Here is a 26,191-nt window from a genome sequence, read left to right as displayed (position 1 = left end):
ACAGACCAGCTAGACACTGAGGTTCGAACCAGATTCAATGCAGCTGGACTGAGCATGCCCAGGACCAGCACAGAACTGTCACCATGGCAACAACCCAGGTACCAGCCAAGCCCCTTGGAGAAGCCATGGAGGACAGCACCCTCAACCTGCAAACACCACAGGAAGACCACGGCTGTCAACGACAGCATCCTCTTCCATACCCTTCACACAGGTGTCAATCTGAGGCTCCGCAAGGACAGCTGGACGCACCTGCCTCAGAGTTACTGGAGCCGCTGACACACGCAAAATAGCTCCCTGCACAGGACTCACCCGAGGAGTCCTGTAAGGTACAAGCTTCCAACTCCTTGCCCACCCCAGCTTAGGCAAGCTTGCGTCGGCACCACCATAAGGACAGAACAACACTTCAATCCTTCAGACCTCTCGTGACTGAGAGGCTAACAACCACCTTCTGACCTACGGCCACCAGCACCATGTCAGCTTGAAAACCTCTCTATGCTACATAGAGGCCTAACCACTTCCTGCAACCACAAGGAAACACCTGCCCCAAAACTAATGAACTTCAGAATGTCCCAACACCTGCTGCCTCAACACCTGCTGCAGAGACCTGGACTTGGCTACTGTCCACATCACCAGCCGTGGAACGACCACCGCTCCAGAAGACACAAGCAACCAGAGGCCACCATGGCCTTCCAGCCTTCTATGACAAGTGTGTGTCCGATCTCTCTGCACTTCCAACTTCGCTCGTGGTTGTCCTTGAGGGGGGACAACAACGATCGAGAGGGGGGATCTGTAGGGTATGGACCAATCAGACACATACTATTTATTCATTATATACAAAGGTTTATGAAACTCCTCACACAGCCCAAATGAACAAACACAAGTGAAAGAAACAGTGTCGTGTTACAGGGCATGATAAGGAGATTTTACGACCTCCGAGGAATGTGGCCACATACTCAAGAGAGAGACTATGAAACAGAAACCCTCTTTAAAACAGACTTTGCTGCGTTAATCATAGACTAACTGATCTATAAATGAACATGCATAAAACTGTGAAAGAAACAGTGTAAATGGTTTACTGTCTCGTGTACTATTAGGTATATATTATGGTATGTATCCTGGTATACAACCAACTAACGATCAATGTAACCTCACCTGTATAATGCCTCCTACCTAAATAATCCTCATTTAATGACTCACACTTTGATGTACATAACCTTCTTCTAGAATGCAGTGTGGATGTGTTATAGCTATTTTAGCATTAATGAAGGTATAATCATATTATGGGACAAAGATCCGTAAATCAACTAAGAGCCACTTTCCCTCTCAGACATGTCCCCTTTCTGATTGGTCGAGTTCAACCCTTAGGGGAGGATCTTCTCCAGGCCTTATTAGAGACAGTCCACATGTGACCTCCCTCTCTTAGTTTTTTCATCCAGCCGCAACACTGTTCTGGTGAGACTGGGGAGCCCCCTCCCCCTCCACGGGGGCCCCAGGGCCCAGCAGGCCTCGATTCCAACCAGATCCGGCCTCATGGAAAAGAGAGAAGACTCTCTCACAAAGAACCAAGGACAATCTCAGGAGTTTTGGAACAAAGACTCCAACCAACAACGACTCCAATCACCCATACTTCCGACTTCCTCACTTCTCCTGGGTGCTCGGCGTGGCCTCAACAGAGTCCCAGGCCTTCACCAAACCAGTCATGCGTTCCTGGAGAAAGAGAACGCTCAACCAACTTCCACTTGACACTGCCGGAACCATCAACGACTCCAATTTTCAACAACTTCAAGAATTGTTCCCATTACAAATGCAAGTATTCAATTCAATGAAATGTGAAAATGAAATTCTGATGGTTCTTCTCATAGACCCTCTTCCGGTTTCCAATTTCATCCTATCACTAACCTATTTATGTATTCATGTGTGTATGTTGTTTAGTTTATTTATATTCATATAAATATCTATATTTAGTTAATAAAACTTGTACATAATATGTATTTGGTTCTGTTTTGTTTGCAATACAAGTCACTTTACGATCACGGTTTTTGCTACTGGCTCAAAGTACTGTACAGGCGAAGAAATAATTATTCTTCGGTGGCCATGGAAGATACCCTTTATTAGAATAAATTAATAATCAAAATAGTTCGTTGGAAGAACTGATTAATTGATTGTAATATTAATTCAGCCACATCAAGTTAATCCAATTAACTGACCCAAATATTTATAATTAATAATAACAAGATATTATTGATTATTAATATTTCCAAAAAGCTGAGTTCCTTACATAATGGTGGAGAATTTTAAGGCATCGTATTAAACATTGTATGCAAGCAGACAGTAATCAATCATATGTTGTCCCATAAGTTTTATTAACATCTCATACATGCACGTACAAGTTTCTGGGTAAATCAGCAAAACTATAGCTTGAATATGCCTCCCTACGAATGGCAGAAAGTTCACAAATGCTATAATGCATATTTAAATCGTACGATAAGAAACTCCTGATATTAGCGAAGAAAGCCTAATTTCAGATATAAATCGAGCATAAGCCTTCTCTGACGAAGAAATCTCAGATTAGCCGCGCGCATAAATGGTACCAGAACAAATTAACCTGATATGGACGAAGAAATCTCCATTTTCAGCATTTTTGAATGTGATCTGAGCGATGTTCCTCAATCACCGATTAAGGCCTTATTATGCGTTACGTCATTGTATTCATATTAAACCGCTGAAGCGCTCATATGAAACAATCGCGTCGAATTAGTGGTATAAATTCTAGCTTAGCTAACTAGTAATTTGCCATTGTCTGTGAAAGAACGGTGCTGTTTTGATTTGTTAAAAAGAGTCACTCACACGCAACGTCGTGTCTAAGCGAGAGACTCAGTGCAAACTGTCAGCACAGCTCGATCGCTGCTCCGAACGATCTGTGTTGTTGGTTGGCATTGCGTCCGGAACGCGAGCAGGCGTTCCTATCTAGTTTTTCTGACAACAGCACCAATCTCACAGACCCTCGTGTAAACAAGCGACGGTTGTAGCCAATAGCTCCCTCAATCCTAACTTACACGCATGACTTACAAGTAAAACCCTCTACCTCGAGTGATAGTTTTAGCACCGCCTAAAAACTTAGACACGTTAGAGCGTAAAGTGTAACCTTAAACCAAAGACTATAGATTTTGCGTGATTTGAACTGAGTGATTTGAACACGAGTAATGAGAGTCAAAGCTCTTCGAGGCTTTGAATCAAAGGAGTCAACTGAGTCACAAATGACTATTTGTTTGAAGCGCCCTCGCTGGCGACCCCTGCTGGTCAAAACAGTGGAAGTGTAGCGGAAACTCAAATCAACGGAACACCTTTTACAAACCAATCGCAAAGGTTTTATAAAAAGGTGTAATCAGGTAATGGCAATCCGCGAGCTACCTAATATCGTTTAATATGAGGTGTCTTTCAAGGCATAATATCTTAGTAAACCGTAGGGCTCGTTTTATGAAAGCTTGACTTGAAAGTCAATCAGACCCTTTATCAAATGCGTCATTAAATGTGTACGAATCTATAAAGTGATACGAGATCACATAGAGACCAGATACACAATGGTTCACGAACCGTTGAAATTTAAAACAATTTCGAAACAGCTATGACGCGTAACGAAGCCCAGTTTAATAAAATCACGTGACCTTAGCAGTGATACACTCCGAATGATTTGAGACGAATGATTCACCCTGGTGTCAGAGCTTCACGAAGCACGTCTCATAAGAGGGTTAAACCACCCTCTTCTCTCTCTCTTTCTCTCTCTCGACCCCTTCCTCTTGGTTTCACTTTCAGATTGAAACCCAGATACTTTGGGTTTTTATTTGTGTTTCTTTTATTTTTACTTAAATCTACCCCTATTTTATTTTGTGTATTTACACCTGTTGAGCCTGAATAGTCCTATTCAGTTAAATTGAATTTAATTAAATTGGGAATTTAATTAAATCAATTTGCTTAGTCAAGTTCCCCTCTAGTTACCAGAGCTATGAGAACACACAATGTTTACATACATTTTTTTATTTTTTTTAATTTTTTTTTCAATTTAGTTATTTACGTTTGTTTCAGCCTGAATTCTTATATTCAGCTAAAGAAAAAAAGAAGGGCTTAACTAAATTTGAAATTTAATTAAATTACTTGATACGCTTCCCTTTCCTTTTAGTTTTCTTAGAGCTATAAGGACGTTCTAACTTTACCTTTACCGTATTTTAGATCACTAGTCACTATCCTCATCTTCTCTCTCTCTATAGGATTACAATATCTAGCGACTGTTGTTTCCATAGCGAGTTACACAGGTCATTAATATCCTACTTCCTGTCTGTGTTTTACCCATCCTCACTCCTTAGCACCAAGCTAAGTACATGAAGTACGGCTAAACACAAACGCACAGTAGGCCCCAGACAGAACTGGAAACACTTCCCATTGTTTCTTCTTCTTCTTTTGGACCTTGAGATGTCTGATGTGTCCCTGGTAGCTTAGTCTAACAGCAGCATAACCCATAAGTGACTCCTGTTTACCTATGTCTCCTAGCTAAACCTAAATAGGTAAAACACTCCTTTCTTCCTCTTCTTTTCTGGTTTCATCCCATTGTTTTATTTTGGTTTTGCTCTATCTGTTACTCTCGTAGCACAACATGTGAGAAGAACCATCAGCATTTTTGAGTAATAGGTTATGACATGTAAGAGCCCAGTCATCAGTCGATGCTGCTTAAAGCACGTCAACTAAGATACTCAAAACTTTTTTTTTTTTTTTGTGTGTGCTCACCAACACTAAATTTTAGCTGCTCCACATAGCCATTCTCCCACACAGATAGCTCACCACCTCTGTAGAAACTTGCATTTGCCTTTGCCATTTCTCTCTCGTGTTCCCACAAGTGTTCCAGTAGGCCTCAGACACCCAGCCCTGCCACCAGGACCACCTGAAGACCCGGCAGAGCAGTGTCATGGACATCCTTCAGCCTGAAGCAGGCAACGACCTGCCACGGCAGAGGAAGGAACAGTTAGGCAACAATGAAAGCAGACGTCTGACACCCAGCCTGAGCCACCAAGAGCTGACCAGCATTATCTTCTCCTTGGCCATGCTCCCGCAGGCCTCAAACAGGAGGTAAATGAACTAACGCTGCCAGCCACAGGACTCCACAGAGAACGAACCCTGCTCAACGGGAGAAGGCACAGGACAGATGCAAGGACCCTGACAGAGCAGAGCAACTGAAAGAGATCATCAGTTTTCAGGCGGACGACAGCTCTGAGCACCTGCAAACCGACGGGTAAAGAACTGTTTCACTCAAAGAACTTAAAGAAATGGTTGAACTCAAAGAGAGCTAAAGCCATCAATGTGCAGCGGAAGTCCGAACACTGACTTAGCGATGCTGTAACATTATTGACGCACTCCATGTGGTCCAAAGAGAGCTGCAACAGTCCAACCCGCTGCAGATGGACCACACAAGAAAGATGGACCCTGCTGACCTTCACATTAGCAGCGTAAGCTTCCCCAGCCCTGCACAAAGGGGGGAGGAGCCAAAGCCCTCGGCTTAACACTTCACCAGACAGTGCCCTGAGAGCCCCTGCAGCTGCGGGAGGAAAAGGTAAATCAGACAAGCCCTGAAATGGCACATGAAGTGACACTCAACAATCTCAAGTGAAAGGTCAGAAACATCCCTGCCAATCTACGAGACATTGATTTTCACCTGCAGTCTCCAACCGGTATGGCACACCGAGACAGACTCCATCTGATCTGGACACATCCAGCCCAGCTGGGCCCTGCCCAAACACCAAGCAGGACAGACCTAGAAGGCCCTGTGCTACCACCACCAACTCCGAACGAGTTGTCTGTGGAACTTACAACGAACCTGTGACGGAGGAGGACACCAGCTTCAAGAAACTTTTCCTCCAAAACCAGTTAGTCACCATATTTTCACCTGCCCCCACGCAATGCCCACTCAGCAATGTGTGACCTGATGCGGAAGGCCTCTAGCACAGAAGGCCTCCCCAGAAAGGGTTCCTAAGACCCCATTGATCCTGAACTGCAAAACCAGAAGCCACACCGCATGAACACAATGCAAGACACTGCTAAAAAGTCCCTGGTCAGCATAGGACATAAAACTTTTAAAGTAGATGAAAATGGGTGCTCAAAGAGCAGCAAGACTCTGCATTAGTAAAAATAGAATTTTACTGATATAAAGAAAATCTTGAATGGACGTGTAAGCCTCACCTGTCAACAGACTATGCATAACTCTTTTGAAACAAACATTTGCTACATGCTGGTTGAATTGGCACTGCTACATTAGTTTCCATGACAATGAAGGGTTACAGGAAACACTAGCTCCAAATAGGGCATACCTTGACGCCATAGTGTAGGAAAACCACCTGAGTTTTAAACTACTGTTAACCTACAGGCGTGCATTTGACCATTGCGGTCCAACTGGAACACAACATGCGATACGCATTTTGATCACTGGTTGCTGGCTTGTCTAAATGCAGATAAAACGATAGCGGGAATTGACATCTCTACTGTAAGTGAAAGAGTCTTAGATTTCCAACTGGTATCAGTAAGTTCAGCATTAAAGCGTAAGTCTGTTTGACAAAGGAATCTCATCTCAGCAGCTTGTAAACTGTACCGATATCTATCCTGCTTTGGTTAAAGAAATCCAAATTGCAGTATTGCTAAACCTGTTTCTGAAAAAGAAAGCTCAGGACAGTGTTATATATACGTAGACCTGGGTGATGCTCCCCTTTCTACAATGTAAAGGCCTTACAAATTATTGTTAGATTGATGTAATTCACCTAAATTTTTAGCTGCATCCACAAGCAGAGAGCTACCTAGCGATCAAAACTGTTCACTCGCTGAAAAGTCAGCATTTATGCATGAGAGGGACGTAACTATATAGGCTTAGACAAGCTTTGACTTACAGCAAATCTATTTCCTTACTTTGTAAACGAATAGAATAAGTTGTGTAAAGTAAAGAGAAGAGTTCCATGAGTAAAATTAGCAAATGCCAAAACACATTAGCATTTTACTGAATGTAACATCAAGTTCTTGAAAGACTTAAAGTATAGGCGCCCCCTTTTAACCCGTTTAAACATGCATAACTCAGTAAAATGTGTAGACATTCTTCAGGTACTGTTGAATTGTTCTGACATGCACTGGTTCCCATGACAACGACTTATCACAGGAAGTGCTAACTCGTGACGTCATTTTGTAATCAAACCAGCCTAGGTGGCTAAGCTAACTTAACCTAGCGTCCATCCAGCTTAGGCTAAGCTAAGCTAACCTAGCATCCATCCAGTTTAGGCTAAGCTACATAATAACTTCTACAGTTAGCGGTTAGCATCATTTACTTGAAGCCTTAATTACAGCTTTTATGTATACAGCGCAAAGTATTCTAAAATACTTTCTTTAACCCCATTTAGGGTTTCTAATTTTTCTCTTTCCTTACTTTCAATTCTTCTCAGCTGAATTTCACCTTCACTAGTTTAGGCATAGTCCTTGCTGAGCGCTGTAGGCTAAATTTGCAGATGCCCTGTCAATTAAACCCAAGTTTAATTACATGTAAGCTGTGTAGCTAGAGAAGAATTCTTATAGTTATGAGAATTTTCATCAGCATGTTGACTAAACCTTTGGAGGGACACACACGGTGTGGTCTTAAACACGCAACAGCTGTGACCCACTATGGAGTGTTGGTCCAGGCAAATCTAAAGGTTAGTCACTAGTGCTATTGATTACTCTCAATTTCAGATCATTCCGGCTGTTTTGATCACTTACTTAAGTCCTTTTTATTTTTATTTTACTTCGATAATAATAGCAGTCAGCTATTCACTTGTCTATACTGTCATGTATATGAATTATTTCCATTTCTTCTCTTGTTCAAATGTGGTTCCATTTCCCATAGGGCCCAGAAAGGAACCAGAGACACCTTTATTTGTGATTTTGTTTATTTTCAACAAGTGCACTAATTTTTATGACCCTGCAACACAAGTAACTTCAACGATTACTAGGGCATAACTATAGTCCTGAGGATTGATAATAAGCATAATTTGAATAGGAAAGCTGTCCTTTTTCCTCCTATTCTTCACTTCGTCAAGCCGTAGTGAACCAACAGTTAAGTCCAGAGAAATATTTTAGTCATAAGAACCATCTTAAGTCATTTATTTCATCTCGACTATGCCCTTTCCAGGAAATACTCTCGGAACCACACAAGTCTTAGCCTCCTAACATTCACAGCTAAGATGATAAGGATACAATACACACTTCACTAGCTAGCTACACATGAAATACCTAGCTTTATGCTACATATCTAGCGAACCCATTAAACCGTGGCTCTGAACTTTCTAGGGTCATGCATTAGTCTCTCACCACAGGTGTGCCAAAATGTTGCAGATCCTCTGCTTAACCTGACCTTAACCGGTTAGGAGAACGAAAAGACTGACAAGCCATCGCGAGGAACACTGTTCCACCCATGGCTGCTGACATCCGACGGCACCGGAGCCAACGGAACTGCACCATGAGAGAAGAGGACAAACGACCCATGACCCAAGCCAGAGTTACAGCCACACCGGGGTGATCAAGATTCTCATCTCCTTACCCCACCTTATGGGTATAAAACAGAAGGTAAACAACCTCACATAATAGATCACAGCGTCCCACAAGGAGCGGACCTGTGCCCAAAGCCTTACAGACCAGCTAGACACTGAGGTTCGAACCAGATTCAATGCAGCTGGACTGAGCATGCCCAGGACCAGCACAGAACTGTCACCATGGCAACAACCCAGGTACCAGCCAAGCCCCTTGGAGAAGCCATGGAGGACAGCACCCTCAACCTGCAAACACCACAGGAAGACCACGGCTGTCAACGACAGCATCCTCTTCCATACCCTTCACACAGGTGTCAATCTGAGGCTCCGCAAGGACAGCTGGACGCACCTGCCTCAGAGTTACTGGAGCCGCTGACACACGCAAAATAGCTCCCTGCACAGGACTCACCCGAGGAGTCCTGTAAGGTACAAGCTTCCAACTCCTTGCCCACCCCAGCTTAGGCAAGCTTGCGTCGGCACCACCATAAGGACAGAACAACACTTCAATCCTTCAGACCTCTCGTGACTGAGAGGCTAACAACCACCTTCTGACCTACGGCCACCAGCACCATGTCAGCTTGAAAACCTCTCTATGCTACATAGAGGCCTAACCACTTCCTGCAACCACAAGGAAACACCTGCCCCAAAACTAATGAACTTCAGAATGTCCCAACACCTGCTGCCTCAACACCTGCTGCAGAGACCTGGACTTGGCTACTGTCCACATCACCAGCCGTGGAACGACCACCGCTCCAGAAGACACGAGCAACCAGAGGCCACCATGGCCTTCCAGCCTTCTATGACAAGTGTGTGTCCGATCTCTCTGCACTTCCAACTTCGCTCGTGGTTGTCCTTGAGGGGGGACAACAACGATCGAGAGGGGGGATCTGTAGGGTATGGACCAATCAGACACATACTATTTATTCATTATATACAAAGGTTTATGAAACTCCTCACACAGCCCAAATGAACATACACAAGTGAAAGAAACAGTGTCGTGTTACAGGGCATGATAAGGAGATTTTACGACCTCCGAGGAATGTGGCCACATACTCAAGAGAGAGACTATGAAACAGAAACCCTCTTTAAAACAGACTTTGCTGCGTTAATCATAGACTAACTGATCTATAAATGAACATGCATAAAACTGTGAAAGAAACAGTGTAAATGGTTTACTGTCTCGTGTACTATTAGGTATATATTATGGTATGTATCCTGGTATACAACCAACTAACGATCAATGTAACCTCACCTGTATAATGCCTCCTGCCTAAATAATCCTCATTTAATGACTCACACTTTGATGTACATAACCTTCTTCTAGAATGCAGTGTGGATGTGTTATAGCTATTTTAGCATTAATGAAGGTATAATCATATTATGGGACAAAGATCCGTAAATCAACTAAGAGCCACTTTCCCTCTCAGACATGTCCCCTTTCTGATTGGTCGAGTTCAACCCTTAGGGGAGGATCTTCTCCAGGCCTTATTAGAGACAGTCCACATGTGACCTCCCTCTCTTAGTTTTTTCATCCAGCCGCAACACTGTTCTGGTGAGACTGGGGAGCCCCCTCCCCCTCCACGGGGGCCCCAGGGCCCAGCAGGCCTCGATTCCAACCAGATCCGGCCTCATGGAAAAGAGAGAAGACTCTCTCACAAAGAACCAAGGACAATCTCAGGAGTTTTGGAACAAAGACTCCAACCAACAACGACTCCAATCACCCATACTTCCGACTTCCTCACTTCTCCTGGGTGCTCGGCGTGGCCTCAACAGAGTCCCAGGCCTTCACCAAACCAGTCATGCGTTCCTGGAGAAAGAGAACGCTCAACCAACTTCCACTTGACACTGCCGGAACCATCAACGACTCCAATTTTCAACAACTTCAAGAATTGTTCCCATTACAAATGCAAGTATTCAATTCAATGAAATGTGAAAATGAAATTCTGATGGTTCTTCTCATAGACCCTCTTCCGGTTTCCAATTTCATCCTATCACTAACCTATTTATGTATTCATGTGTGTATGTTGTTTAGTTTATTTATATTCATATAAATATCTATATTTAGTTAATAAAACTTGTACATAATATGTATTTGGTTCTGTTTTGTTTGCAATACAAGTCACTTTACGATCACGGTTTTTGCTACTGGCTCAAAGTACTGTACAGGCGAAGAAATAATTATTCTTCGGTGGCCATGGAAGATACCCTTTATTAGAATAAATTAATAATCAAAATAGTTCGTTGGAAGAACTGATTAATTGATTGTAATATTAATTCAGCCACATCAAGTTAATCCAATTAACTGACCCAAATATTTATAATTAATAATAACAAGATATTATTGATTATTAATATTTCCAAAAAGCTGAGTTCCTTACAACTGAAACAAAAAATAAACTGTTTGAACAGGAAACCACATATGCAAATCCTTCTTTTCGTATTTGGTTTGTACATGACCCAGAACTGCACATTGCATATTTTCTTCTTTTTGAAGGTTTGCCAAACAGGTTGAGGAATAAATTATATACATTCGTTCCAAAAATATATTTTGATATTTATCAATCAAAATATAAAATATTAAAGCTTATCGTTTGATATGGTTTATTTATTTGTAAGTTGGTTTGAATAAGAGTCTACTAAAGAGTAGTTTTTTTTTTATCTTGTTCAAGATAATGATTAAACGTGTAACAATTAAAAATGTTCAAGATGATGATTAATGTTCATTGCTGTAGCTATTATAGCCTAGGGTTTCTACATGCCTTAAAAGGGGTCTTCCACAAATGAAGGCCTTTAAAGGGTCTTAAATGTATTATTCATTAAATGTTTCAGGAAGTCTTAAATTCATAGTCATGGCATTAAATGTTGCATGAGGGATTTTTACACTGTTGTATTTTGTTTTAAGAGAAGGTCTAATTTCTATACCATTAGAGGCTACACATGCTGCTTCATCTGTCAGTAACCCTTGGAAGAAATGATGTTTTACTGACAAAGTTCGGGAGGAGCACGTTCAGATAACTAAACCTAATTAAACACACATGGAGCACACTCAGATAATCAAACCTAATTAGACACGAGTGGAGCACACTCTGTAAATCTTCTCAATCAACAAGTCAAGAGGTGTAAATACACACAGCAAACTTACCTCCGTTCATTTTTTCAGTTTAACAGCATCCCTCCACCACCCCATCTCCTCACTTTATAGTCCTAAATACACTTAAAACTGGGGTGTATAGGTTCGGGCCGAACTCGGAGCTCGGAGCCCTCCCCCGAACAGCACGCCAAATAAGCTTTAAACCTTATACACTCTGTGTCAGTGTGAACTTGGAAGAAGTCATTGTTATTAATCTCGGACAATTGATTTGTATTGAAAAACCAGAGAGATGTTCTTTTAAGAAAAATGTAAAATGATTTAAAAGATCTGTTGAAAGATGTATTTTTAAACTTTAAAATGTTGCTTTAAATACAACCCCTCAATTGCTCCTTTGACATTAACTGTACATTAAGGGCACATATTAAAGAATTGTGTTCCCCTAACCCATATAGTATGTCATATAATCATATATTAAAGTTCCTGTATATGTGTACCTCAGAGTTATTTTCAGAAATTTCAGAAATTGACTCTGCATTTTTTGAGACATTTTTTAATTATTTGCTTTCAATAACAAATACTTCTTTTTGTCCTTCTCTTCAGATCTGAAAATGTTAATCACAAATGGCTCATCACTTAGTCGTCCGAGTCTAATAGTGATGTTTGCAGGTTTCATCTCTCTGATAATCATGTTTTTTTGGTTATCACCGTCAAACAACTGTCCACCTCAACTTATTATTCCTAAACAATACAACTCTGACACGAACAAGAGCTCTGTTTCTGATGCAGCAAAAGACAAACCTATTCTTCTGATGTGGTTCTGGCCTGAAGATTTCAGATTTGACCTGAATGATTGCAAAACTATTTTCAATATCGATAGTTGTCTGTTGACGGATGATAGATCTCTCTACAGCAATGCAGACGCTGTCCTCATTTATCACAAGTCCATTAGTTGGGACTTGACCAACCTTCCTCCATCTCCCCGTCCTCCGTTCCAGAAGTGGATTTGGTTTAATTTAGAATCACCGACCAACACTCAGAAAAAACCAGGTATAGAAAACCTGTTCAATCACACTCTCAGCTACAGACAGGATGCTGATATTTTTACCAGGTTGCATTTGACTGTCAGGAAGAAACCAGATGAGGAGTTTGTAATTCCCAAAAAGGACAAACTGGTGTGTTGGATTGTGAGTAACAGTGGCTCAACAGGTGTCGGCACAAGGATCCAGTTTTACCAAGAACTCAGCAAACACATCCAAGTGCATATGTTCGGAAAGGCTTATGCAAAGTTCTTGGATCATTCCGAATACTATCCTACCCTAGCAAGCTGCAAGTTTTACCTTTCCTTTGAGAACTCCATCCACAAGGACTACATCACTGAGAAGATAAATGGGCCGCTTGCTGCAGGAACCGTCCCTGTGGTTCTGGGTCCTCCCAGAAAAAACTATGAAAACTTTTATCCCGGCGATGCCTTCATTCATGTGAATGACTTCCCAGATGCAAAGTCACTAGCAGAATATCTTCTTCAGCTGGACAAGGACGAAGAAGCATATCGCAGGTTCTTTAACTGGAGGAAATATCTCTCTCCAACTCCTCATTTACTGCAGCAGCAGGAGTTTGATCTGCCCATATGCACTGCTTGTGATTATATAGCTACACACAAGGAATATAAAGAAATTCGGGATCTCTATGAATGGTATTTCAATTGATTGATGTTCACCTTTGATTGTGGATTTTCTTACATATGCCGATGGTTTTTAAAGTGTTTTGACCCTTGCTCTTTTGTAAATTTGGATAAAAAAACTGGCAAAAGTTAATAAATGTTATATCTCTCTCAAGGTTGTTTGGAATGTTTTGGGTCAGTGAGATTTTTAATGTTTTTGAAAGGTTTTTAATGTTTTTGCACAGGGCCGGCGCCCCGCACACACACATCAAGCACTGCGCGTAGGGCACCAAAAAATCTGGGTCGGGAAAAATCATCACAATAGGCTACTAGTATAAATAACAAATAAAATGTCTAAAGCATGTTAATATACAAAAGCAATACAATAGTAATATAGGCCTAGACCAAATTAGTCGAGAAAAAGGTGAATCTCCTGTGCCAGTCTCCCTCTGGTGCCCCCCCTTCCCCACCTCTCAGTGGTCTGTTCGATTATGCCTCAATCAATGTCAAATTTGACAGACACCGACCTCAGACATAGCCTCGAAAAGGCACCAAGAGTCGAGGGCGGAAAAAGAAGAGACAGCGGGATGATACTCGTGTGTCGCTTGCAGGTAAGACAATGTTTTAAACAAAAATGTTAGTTTTGTAGCGCGGGCGCCCTTGCGTCGTGTATGCATGTCCAGGGGGGCGTCGCTAGTAGGCCTAGTGCAAATGAAAAGGCTTTTTTAGCTCTGCATGTTGAATCTTTTATTTTAACGGGGGTCCGGGGGCTTGTACCCCGGGAAATTTTAAAACTTGGGCTGTTTAAGATGCAGTTAGTTTGTTTGAGAAGAAAAGGAAGACCGCTTAGATACGTTTTTTCGTTGTTGTTCTATGCGGATAATGCGGCCATTTTCAAGAGGTTCATAGGCCAAGGCCCAAGGGCGACATCTTTTGGTGAAACTGCAATTAGGAAAAAAAACCCCACAATCTCAGTGTTTGTATATTTTCATATTCACAGAGTTATTTCATATTCACACCACCAAGCATTTGTGCTTAGGGCACCCAAATGGCTAGCGCCGGCCCTGTTTTTGCATTATTTCATCAATTTTATTAAAAACGTATTTTCCTCAGATACAAATTTGTATATTCTATTAATGAACATTAAAAGTCATAACTCATAAGAAACTATCCATATAATTACCTTTTATAATAGCCTACTCATCTCACAATATATTTTGAAACCCTTTCATATATTACATATATTATATTAATGCTTTTCAAATTCATGTAACTGCCCTAATATTATATCACTATATCCCATTAGGTTTTTATTTTATTATTACAATGGTTTTACACTAAATTTTAAAATTTAGTGGGTATTATGCAACTAATAAATAAACGCCCGGAAAACATTTACGTTGTGGCAACGTGTGTGGCACGTTGCATTTCTGCTCGGCAACGTCGATGTCTACGTGCTCGCAATAACATGGCTGTAATAGACGTTGTTGCGCAACCATAGTTCGAATTACAGGGGGTACTGGGGGGTACTATACCCCCCAATTAAGACCCAGTACCTCCCAAAGGGACATAAACATCAGTTTTGGGGGGTCAGATCATTTTTCTGATATTGTGAAAAAATATAATTAGAGTTACAATAGGCTACAAGTCAACTCCTATTTTCACTGTAGGAACATTTTAATGTAAAGCGATTTCAGACACCCCTATTGTGGACCGTACCATTTTTAACCACCGTGGCTAGAAGCGACGGAGATAGAGGACGGTTTGCTGCTGACGTGCATGGATAAATGTAAGTTGCTAGCTGACGTCTAGCTTGTTGATTTTACAACTTTCATTTATTAACGTGTTTTGTTCTTTCATAGCTCATGTCACGTCTTCATACATTGAATTACCGGCTACTTAACTGCTTCTTACCCACTGAGGCTAGTTAAGTGGACCTTAGTTACCAAGGTTAGTTAGCAAGGTTAGGTAGCAAGATAATTCTCAATTTAAATCAAGCTTTACATTGTGGTGAGGTAAAATCAGGGGCGGATATACAAACAACATTGTTAGTGTATTAGAGGCGTGGGCGCGATCGAACTGTGTTTGTGTTTGTGTGTGTGTGTGTGTGTGTGTGTGAGAGAGAGAGAGAGAGAGAGAGAGAGGCGCGGGCGCGATCGAACTGTGTGTGTGTGTGTGTGTGTGTGTGTGTGTGTCGTATGACTAAATCTGTTCATATTTCCTCAAAACTCACTAGAAGACATCATTTGAGGGGTCTTTTTTAAAAAAAAATCTCCTGGGGTGCAAACCCCCAAGAATTGCTTTTTCACAAAGTACAATTTAATTATAGACTACACAGACTGTTGATAGTGATTACACAGAGAAAGGGTCCACAATTCACAAATGAAGACCCACACCATCCAAAAACCCAGCTACATCTCTGATTTGACTCCCACTCCGTGTAATGTAGTGTAGAGAACAAAACACATTCAATGAAAACCGTAGCATTTTAAATTATGAATAATGTCCATGGCCCTCCTCCTGAAACCTCATGCCACCCCTTTGCCACCCCAGGTGGTAGTATGGTTTTTCATAGTATGCTCCTTAATCACATTAAAGATTGTGTTGATTTGACACTGACTACCATCGACTACAATGGAAAATTGGTTTCTGTTTATAGAGTATATGAGAGGGTTGGGTCTTACCTCCAGGTCTTATGAAATCTAAAAATAAACCAAATCAATATTTCATGAAATAGGCAATAGGCTTCTTGAAAAGGTATTACTTTTACTAGTAATTAGAATGGTATTTCAGTGCACTTAACTTCTAACTTTTGGGAGTTGATCAAAACTGTTCTCTTTTGGATATATAATAACAATGAGATATTCTGTAGCTTACTGATTATCAGTTTGTCGCATGTTTAGACCTTGTATGTGTGTTGCACAACACATGTTGCACTTGGCGATCGCGGTGGGGATTGATATGGTAGTGGACCATGATGGTCATAGAAGAAGTGAAGGGGCAGTACCCCCCGATTATGGTGGTAGGCGGCTGCATATATGAAAAAAAAAAACACCTAACCCTAAAAAAATTCTAACAAAAGGTTTCTCAGCTGTTTTTTGTTGTATTGGGTGTCCTAAATAACATACTGAAAGTTTACCAAAGTTTGACCACTAGAAAGGCGTAATTTTCAAGATGGCGTCCAAGATGGGCAGGAAGCCCTTAAAATATCCTAACTCCTTCATTATTTGACCTAGCGAAGTAATATTGGTGTCTAACCCCATGTTTTCTGGGTCTATGAATCCATTGGACTTGTCTAAATTGCACTGAGATGATTACAAACTTATGGAATACATGATTTTGTGAGATTACTGTAAGGTTTTATCTTAGTTTGGGGTGAACCAGATATGTAAACGAATTAGCCTATGTCATGTAACTCCTACTCAGCAAGTGTTTTTGGACACGTACCCTTTTTTTGCTAAAACACAGACTTGGCATTCAATGTAAAAGTTATTGAGCCCAAAAGTAACTTAAATTGGATTTGTATAACTTAGATCATAAAAAACTCTGAATTAGCCCGAACAGAGGCCTGTGTGTGAACCCTCTAAAATGGTCACTCATTTCAATTTGAATAAGGTAATACATATGTAATGCATCCTCTATAGATGTTTTCGAGTATAAAGGGGGCATTATACTAAACCCAACAAAACTAAATTCACAATTTTCAGCAATTGACATTGTTGAATTAGCTTGAGGAAAATGTACACTCCTAATGCAATTTTGACCATGAGTCATGTTGTTGTAAACCAAGAAACTTGCCCCATTTGCTGTAAAAACTTAAGAGATGGCTCTGATGTGGTTGAGGTTCATCAGAAGGGAGCTGATGGAATCAACAATGCAAGTGTACAAAGAGGCGATGACATACACATTTCCGCTGGTGAAATACTACACTCAAAATGTCGACAGAAGTACATAAATAAAAAAGATATTAAAATCCAACAAGAGAATAAAGCTGAGCCACCAAAAAGAAGTGCCAGAGTAGCAACTGGTCCTTTCAACAGCCAAACCGATTGTCTTTTCTGTGGGACTACGATAACACATGGAAGTAAAGACACAAGTAGTGTTAAGACTGATACGCTCCGCAGAGTCCATTCTTGAGTGTTGTGACAATCGTGCGGATCAATGGGCTTTCACTATGAAAGGCAGGATTGAGTATTATGGCCGGGATCTACATGCTGCAGACTGTGTTTACCACCACTTATGCAGTAGTAGTTTTCGTAACGGATATAACATACCGATACAGTTCCAGAAAGACCCAGAGGCAAAGCGCAGAAAGTCTGGCCGGCCCAAAAATGAAGATCAGGACCAGGCATTCATGAAAGTTTGCTCTTACCTCAAGAGTAATGATGAGGAACAGTTGACAATTACATATCTTTGTGAAAAAATGAAGGAATCTCTGACAAACCCGGATTCTGAACCATATGGAAATCAATACCTCAAGAGAAAATTGAGGGAACAGTACCAGGACAATGTACATTTCACTGAAGGGGAAGGCCTCCATGACATAGTGACAATGAGAGAGAAGACATCACAAATACTACGATCTTATTTCAGCGAACAAGAAAAGGATGAGGAATCCCAGAAACAAGCGATCATTCAAACAGCTGCGCGATTGATCAAAAGTGTATCAAGTCCAATGTCCCATCCGTTACGGATCAGTATCCGAGCACAAAGTCACTTGAGCTTGACTCTGCCCTTTCGTTTGTTCCTGAGACTCTCCGTACACTTTTGAATGGTCTATTTGTGGGTAAGGAGACCCGCCGAAAGGTTGCAGGAATTGGACAGGCAATTGTCCAGGCAGCACGACCACGTGCTGTGGTAGCTCCATTACAACTTGGCGTTGCAGTGCAGGCACATCATATGTATCGGTCACAATTCCTGGTGGATACCCTTCATGGAATGGGATTTGCTTCATCATACAAGGAAGTTTTGCGTTTTGAAAAGAATGCTGCAGATTCAGTAGCCCCAGATATGTTAGCGGATGACATAGATGTGCTGGACATGGCACTTCTTTTTGCTGGGGACAATGTTGACCACAACTTCCTTACTATTGATGGTAAGGGGACCTTTCACGGAATGGGAATCATTGCAGCAATCACTCCAGGGCGAAGAAAGGACTGTATCATACCAAGGAGACACATTACCAACCACATTACCACATTACCAACACATTACCAAGAACGTCTGCCTCCAACTGAGTCCTCAACCAAATACCACTGCCAAAGAGTTTACTTCCAGATCATGGTTTGGATTGGAAAGGATGGTGACATGAACACAGTGGATTGGGGATGAAAACTGGTGGACAACCGGTTCCTGCCAGTTATGACCAGTAAGACTGCTGCCCCACAAAGCCTCCTGCAGATGATCCACTGTAATTGCACAACTGCCTGCCAAACACAACGGTGCAGTTGCAGGGCATATGGACTACCATGCATGCCTGCTTGTGGACCATGTCAAGTTGGGAATTGTGAGAATCACTATAATCAACCTCTATGGGAGGAAGAGTGTGACGACTAATGGTAAATCTAGTGAAGGTCACAATACAAAAAAGTATATAAAAAAAAAAAACAGAATAAAAGGAAACAACTGAATAAAACAGAAAAGTATTAAAAAAATACAAAAAACAAAAGGCAAAAAAAAAACATTATAAAAAAATAAAACACAAAAAAATAAAAGGGGTTAGCGGTACTGAGCCTTCACGTGGCAGCCCTGTTTTGACTAATTTTACAGTGCCACACAGTTCTAATGAATTTATTCATTATTGGAATCAAAAGAATGGTTATGAACCACATGAACCACAGAAACCACCAACACTAGGCAAAACGATATGAGAAAGGAGAAATATGCAATTACTTAAGGGAAATTGTACTTATTTTTCACATAAATATGCTTGTAACCAATTGCTTTAATATATATTTGTGCTTGAAATCACTTATCTACAATGCAAATATGCTATTTATAATATTACATGGCCAAAACATGTATCAGGCACCAGTATTCCTGGTCTAGGAGGAATACAAAGGAGTAATGGTCATTTTAAGGACCTGACAGCCGCCATTTTGAAAATAGGGCCTTTCTTGGAGTCAAACTTTGGTAAACTTTCAGTATGTTTTTAAGTACATCTGATAATACTGTAAACCACTGAGAAACCTTTTGTTAGAATTTTTTTGGGGTCAAGCCATATTTGCAGCTGACTATGGGGTAATTCGCACTCTGTGTCAGAGGTAACATCACTAGGTGTGCACATGAATGAGTGTAAATGAATGTTGAGGTTCCAGTTTGGGCTTTGAGCCTTGACTATTTTGCTATTTTTTGTTTTTGGTTTCTGACCTTTTATGTTTGTTGAAAATAGCTAAGGATATTTGAACTTTATTGCAGGAATTTCATCCATTTTCATCCATTCATCCTCAGTAAGTCTGACTGCCACAGAAATGGCACGTTTATTTCGTCTCTTGAACTTCCGGTCTTGTAGTTCAACTCCGAGTGTTGAACTGAACATTGCTCCTCCTCCCCTTATCTTACAGACCTATGTTCCCTGTGAACTCAACTCTTCCAACCAAATTTTTGCTACAGCTTTGGGACTGGAGTCACTAGAGGTTAGTCTTTGTTAATTGGCTTCAATGCAATTCAATTGAATGTGTCAGGACTTGTTTAGTAAGGTTTTAATTTTATTGTATTTATGCAACTAATTTAATTTTTATAACTCAGTTTTTGCCATGAAGATAGCCTAAAAAGCTATAGGTACTGTTACTAACTGAACGTGCCAAGCTTAGAACAAAAAGCTAGGAGCCAGTAACACAACACATTTCAAGTACCCCTAAGACAATAATAGGTTGGCAGTTTTTTTTCTTCCCCAATATGTCGGTTACTAAACAAACGAGGAAACAAGACATGTATGGGGGTAGAATTGTTGCATTATTCCAAATAAATAGATTATGATCCACAAATAAATGTAAAGAGATTCACAAAAATATATCAAATTCACAAATAAATATATTAAGATCCACAAATAAATGTAAAGAGTTTCACAAAGAATTATAAAAGTCACAAATAAATGGAATGAGATTTGCAAATAAAAAATATATTTACAAATGTTGTTTATACCACAAACACAACTCTGCCTGGCATTTATTTGTGAACCTTTTTTTGTGCATTTGTAATCCCCTCACGCATTTGTGGATTTTGAAACACTTCTAGGGTCGAAGTGCAGACAAAATCCACAAATAAGTGGACTCCACCCACCCTTTACCTAAGCCAATCAGATAACGGCCACATTGAGCTGACCAATCGTAGCACGTTCTCGCTACAACCAATCACGTTAAGCTTTACACTCGGGGCGAGAACTGCATGGATCTGATTAATTTGCAGATATAGACACCCCTGAAAGCTGTTTATGTGGTTAAAACACCCCGTTTCCAAAAGATTGTTGGAGTTTAAGGCTTCTTTATATTTATTATTCTTTATTATTAACTCAGGATTACACACAAATGATCATCACAGATCCCGAGCATCTTAACACCCTCTCTACTGGAGTCAAGCGGTGCGTCAAAAGCAAACTACTACTACTACTATTAAGGGCCTTATAGCCTTACACTTCCTATTTGAGCCAATGCAGATGAAAGAGCAAAGTTATTTCAGGGCAAGACCACTCTGATTGTAAGGCCTAACGTGATTGGTTGTAGCGAGAACGTGCTACGATTGGTCAGCTCAAAGTGGCCATTATCTGATTGGCTTAGGTAAAGGGTGGGTGGAGTCCACTTATTTTTGGATTTGACTGCACTTTGACGCTAGAAGTGTTTCAAAATCCACAAATGCGTGAGTGGATTTACAAATGCACAGGAACCGATTCACAAATGCACAAAAATCAGTTCACAAATAAATGCCAGGCAGAGTTGTGTTTGTGGTATAAACAACATTTGTAAATATATTTTTTATTTGCAAATCTCATTCTATTTATTTGTGAGTTTTATAATTATTTGTGAAACTCTTTACATTTATTTGTGGATCTTAATCTATTTATTTGTGAATTTGATATATTTTTTTTGAATCTCTTTACATTTATTTGTGGATCATAATCTATTTATTTGGAATAATGCAACAATTCTACCCCCATAGACATGGGTCATGCATTTTGTTACTTGCACTCAGCGGTTTTCCGTGTATGCTTTATTCAATCGTGCTACCTTCTTCTGCAATGTTGACTGAACTGAACTGTGTAGGGTATGGACCAATCAGACACATACTATTTATTCATTATATACAAAGGTTTATGAAACTCCTCACACAGCCCAAATGAACAAACACAAGTGAAAGAAACAGTGTCGTGTTACAGGGCATGATAAGGAGATTTTACGACCTCCGAGGAATGTGGCCACATACTCAAGAGAGAGACTATGAAACAGAAACCCTCTTTAAAACAGACTTTGCTGCGTTAATCATAGACTAACTGATCTATAAATGAACATGCATAAAACTGTGAAAGAAACAGTGTAAATGGTTTACTGTCTCGTGTACTATTAGGTATATATTATGGTATGTATCCTGGTATACAACCAACTAACGATCAATGTAACCTCACCTGTATAATGCCTCCTACCTAAATAATCCTCATTTAATGACTCACACTTTGATGTACATAACCTTCTTCTAGAATGCAGTGTGGATGTGTTATAGCTATTTTAGCATTAATGAAGGTATAATCATATTATCATATTAAGATCCGTAACTCAACTAAGAGCCACTTTCCCTCTCAGACATGTCCCCTTTCTGATTGGTCGAGTTCAACCCTTAGGGGAGGATCTTCTCCAGGCCTTATTAGACACAGTCCACATGTGACCTCCCTCTCTTAGTTTTTTCATCCAGCCGCAACACTGTTCTGGTGAGACTGGGGAGCCCCCTCCCCCTCCACGGGGGCCCCAGGGCCCAGCAGGCCTCGATTCCAACCAGATCCGGCCTCATGGAAAAGAGAGAAGACTCTCTCACAAAGAACCAAGGACAATCTCAGGAGTTTTGGAACAAAGACTCCAACCAACAAAGACTCCAACCAACAAAGACTCCAACCAACAACGACTCCAATCACCCATACTTCCGACTTCCTCACTTCTCCTGGGTGCTCGGCGTGGCCTCAACAGAGTCCCAGGCCTTCACCAAACCAGTCATGCGTTCCTGGAGAAAGAGAACGCTCAACCAACTTCCACTTGACACTGCCGGAACCATCAACGACTCCAATTTTCAACAACTTCAAGAATTGTTCCCATTACAAATGCAAGTATTCAATTCAATGAAATGTGAAAATGAAATTCTGATGGTTCTTCTCATAGACCCTCTTCCGGTTTCCAATTTCATCCTATCACTAACCTATTTATGTATTCATGTGTGTATGTTGTTTAGTTTATTTATATTCATATAAATATCTATATTTAGTTAATAAAACTTGTACATAATATGTATTTGGTTCTGTTTTGTTTGCAATACAAGTCACTTTACGATCACGGTTTTTGCTACTGGCTCAAAGTACTGTACAGGCGAAGAAATAATTATTCTTCGGTGGCCATGGAAGATACCCTTTATTAGAATAAATTAATAATCAAAATAGTTCGTTGGAAGAACTGATTAATTGATTGTAATATTAATTCAGCCACATCAAGTTAATCCAATTAACTGACCCAAATATTTATAATTAATAATAACAAGATATTATTGATTATTAATATTTCCAAAAAGCTGAGTTCCTTACATAATGGTGGAGAATTTTAAGGCATCGTATTAAACATTGTATGCAAGCAGACAGTAATCAATCATATGTTGTCCCATAAGTTTTATTAACATCTCATACATGCACGTACAAGTTTCTGGGTAAATCAGCAAAACTATAGCTTGAATATGCCTCCCTACGAATGGCAGAAAGTTCACAAATGCTATAATGCATATTTAAATCGTACGATAAGAAACTCCTGATATTAGCGAAGAAAGCCTAATTTCAGATATAAATCGAGCATAAGCCTTCTCTGACGAAGAAATCTCAGATTAGCCGCGCGCATAAATGGTACCAGAACAAATTAACCTGATATGGACGAAGAAATCTCCATTTTCAGCATTTTTGAATGTGATCTGAGCGATGTTCCTCAATCACCGATTAAGGCCTTATTATGCGTTACGTCATTGTATTCATATTAAACCGCTGAAGCGCTCATATGAAACAATCGCGTCGAATTAGTGGTATAAATTCTAGCTTAGCTAACTAGTAATTTGCCATTGTCTGTGAAAGAACGGTGCTGTTTTGATTTGTTAAAAAGAGTCACTCACACGCAACGTCGTGTCTAAGCGAGAGACTCAGTGCAAACTGTCAGCACAGCTCGATCGCTGCTCCGAACGATCTGTGTTGTTGGTTGGCATTGCGTCCGGAACGCGAGCAGGCGTTCCTATCTAGTTTTTCTGACAACAGCACCAATCTCACAGACCCTCGTGTAAACAAGCGACGGTTGTAGCCAATAGCTCCCTCAATCCTAACTTACACGCATGACTTACAAGTAAAACCCTCTACCTCGAGTGATAGTTTTAGCACCGCCTAAAAACTTAGACACGTTAGAGCGTAAAGTGTAACCTTAAACCAAAGACTATAGATTTTGCGTGATTTGAACTGAGTGATTTGAACACGAGTAATGAGAGTCAAAGCTCTTCGAGGCTTTGAATCAAAGGAGTCAACTGAGTCACAAATGACTCTTTGTTTGAAGCGCCCTCGCTGGCGACCCCTGCTGGTCAAAACAGTGGAAGTGTAGCGGAAACTCAAATCAACGGAACACCTTTTACAAACCAATCGCAAAGGTTTTATAAAAAGGTGTAATCAGGTAATGGCAATCCGCGAGCTACCTAATATCGTTTAATATGAGGTGTCTTTCAAGGCATAATATCTTAGTAAACCGTAGGGCTCGTTTTATGAAAGCTTGACTTGAAAGTCAATCAGACCCTTTATCAAATGCGTCATTAAATGTGTACGAATCTATAAAGTGATACGAGATCACATAGAGACCAGATACACAATGGTTCACGAACCGTTGAAATTTAAAACAATTTCGAAACAGCTATGACGCGTAACGAAGCCCAGTTTAATAAAATCACGTGACCTTAGCAGTGATACACTCCGAATGATTTGAGACGAATGATTCACCCTGGTGTCAGAGCTTCACGAAGCACGTCTCATAAGAGGGTTAAACCACCCTCTTCTCTCTCTCTTTCTCTCTCTCGACCCCTTCCTCTTGGTTTCACTTTCAGATTGAAACCCAGATACTTTGGGTTTTTATTTGTGTTTCTTTTATTTTTACTTAAATCTACCCCTATTTTATTTTGTGTATTTACACCTGTTGAGCCTGAATAGTCCTATTCAGTTAAATTGAATTTAATTAAATTGGGAATTTAATTAAATCAATTTGCTTAGTCAAGTTCCCCTCTAGTTACCAGAGCTATGAGAACACACAATGTTTACATACATTTTTTTATTTTTTTTTATTTTTTTTTCAATTTAGTTATTTACGTTTGTTTCAGCCTGAATTCTTATATTCAGCTAAAGAAAAAAAGAAGGGCTTAACTAAATTTGAAATTTAATTAAATTACTTGATACGCTTCCCTTTCCTTTTAGTTTTCTTAGAGCTATAAGGACGTTCTAACTTTACCTTTACCGTATTTTAGATCACTAGTCACTATCCTCATCTTCTCTCTCTCTATAGGATTACAATATCTAGCGACTGTTGTTTCCATAGCGAGTTACACAGGTCATTAATATCCTACTTCCTGTCTGTGTTTTACCCATCCTCACTCCTTAGCACCAAGCTAAGTACATGAAGTACGGCTAAACACAAACGCACAGTAGGCCCCAGACAGAACTGGAAACACTTCCCATTGTTTCTTCTTCTTCTTTTGGACCTTGAGATGTCTGATGTGTCCCTGGTAGCTTAGTCTAACAGCAGCATAACCCATAAGTGACTCCTGTTTACCTATGTCTCCTAGCTAAACCTAAATAGGTAAAACACTCCTTTCTTCCTCTTCTTTTCTGGTTTCATCCCATTGTTTTATTTTGGTTTTGCTCTATCTGTTACTCTCGTAGCACAACATGTGAGAAGAACCATCAGCATTTTTGAGTAATAGGTTATGACATGTAAGAGCCCAGTCATCAGTCGATGCTGCTTAAAGCACGTCAACTAAGATACTCAAAACTTTTTTTTTTTTTGTGTGTGCTCACCAACACTAAATTTTAGCTGCTCCACATAGCCATTCTCCCACACAGATAGCTCACCACCTCTGTAGAAACTTGCATTTGCCTTTGCCATTTCTCTCTCGTGTTCCCACAAGTGTTCCAGTAGGCCTCAGACACCCAGCCCTGCCACCAGGACCACCTGAAGACCCGGCAGAGCAGTGTCATGGACATCCTTCAGCCTGAAGCAGGCAACGACCTGCCACGGCAGAGGAAGGAACAGTTAGGCAACAATGAAAGCAGACGTCTGACACCCAGCCTGAGCCACCAAGAGCTGACCAGCATTATCTTCTCCTTGGCCATGCTCCCGCAGGCCTCAAACAGGAGGTAAATGAACTAACGCTGCCAGCCACAGGACTCCACAGAGAACGAACCCTGCTCAACGGGAGAAGGCACAGGACAGATGCAAGGACCCTGACAGAGCAGAGCAACTGAAAGAGATCATCAGTTTTCAGGCGGACGACAGCTCTGAGCACCTGCAAACCGACGGGTAAAGAACTGTTTCACTCAAAGAACTTAAAGAAATGGTTGAACTCAAAGAGAGCTAAAGCCATCAATGTGCAGCGGAA

At 40.6% G+C, this 26,191-nt stretch overlaps 1 protein-coding gene across 1 annotated transcript; it reads left to right on the top strand.

Moving 5' to 3' along the window:
- Positions 1 to 11,040: 11,040 nt before the first annotated feature.
- Positions 11,041 to 13,550, top strand: LOC143715219 (4-galactosyl-N-acetylglucosaminide 3-alpha-L-fucosyltransferase 9-like). The gene is made up of 2 exons (XM_077206861.1): positions 11,041 to 11,092; positions 12,277 to 13,550. Exon 2 carries the CDS (start codon positions 12,285 to 12,287, stop codon positions 13,380 to 13,382), a length of 1,098 nt encoding a protein of 365 aa, XP_077062976.1. The 5' UTR covers positions 11,041 to 11,092; positions 12,277 to 12,284; the 3' UTR covers positions 13,383 to 13,550.
- The last annotated feature ends 12,641 nt before the right edge of the window (positions 13,551 to 26,191 follow it).

The sequence above is a fragment of the Siphateles boraxobius genome, unplaced genomic scaffold (genome assembly GCF_051911475.1).
Source record: "Siphateles boraxobius isolate OS27281-9 unplaced genomic scaffold, OSU_SipBor_1 57, whole genome shotgun sequence".
NCBI lineage: Eukaryota > Metazoa > Chordata > Actinopteri > Cypriniformes > Leuciscidae > Siphateles > Siphateles boraxobius.
The sequence above is the reverse complement of the archived record's forward strand: the minus strand, read 5'-3'. Positions and strand labels throughout refer to the sequence as shown.

Excerpts from the sequence above, each read along its gene's own strand:
- LOC143715219 (XM_077206861.1), top strand. The coding sequence starts at position 12,285 with ATGTTAATCACAAATGGCTCATCACTTAGTCGTCCGAGTCTAATAGTG.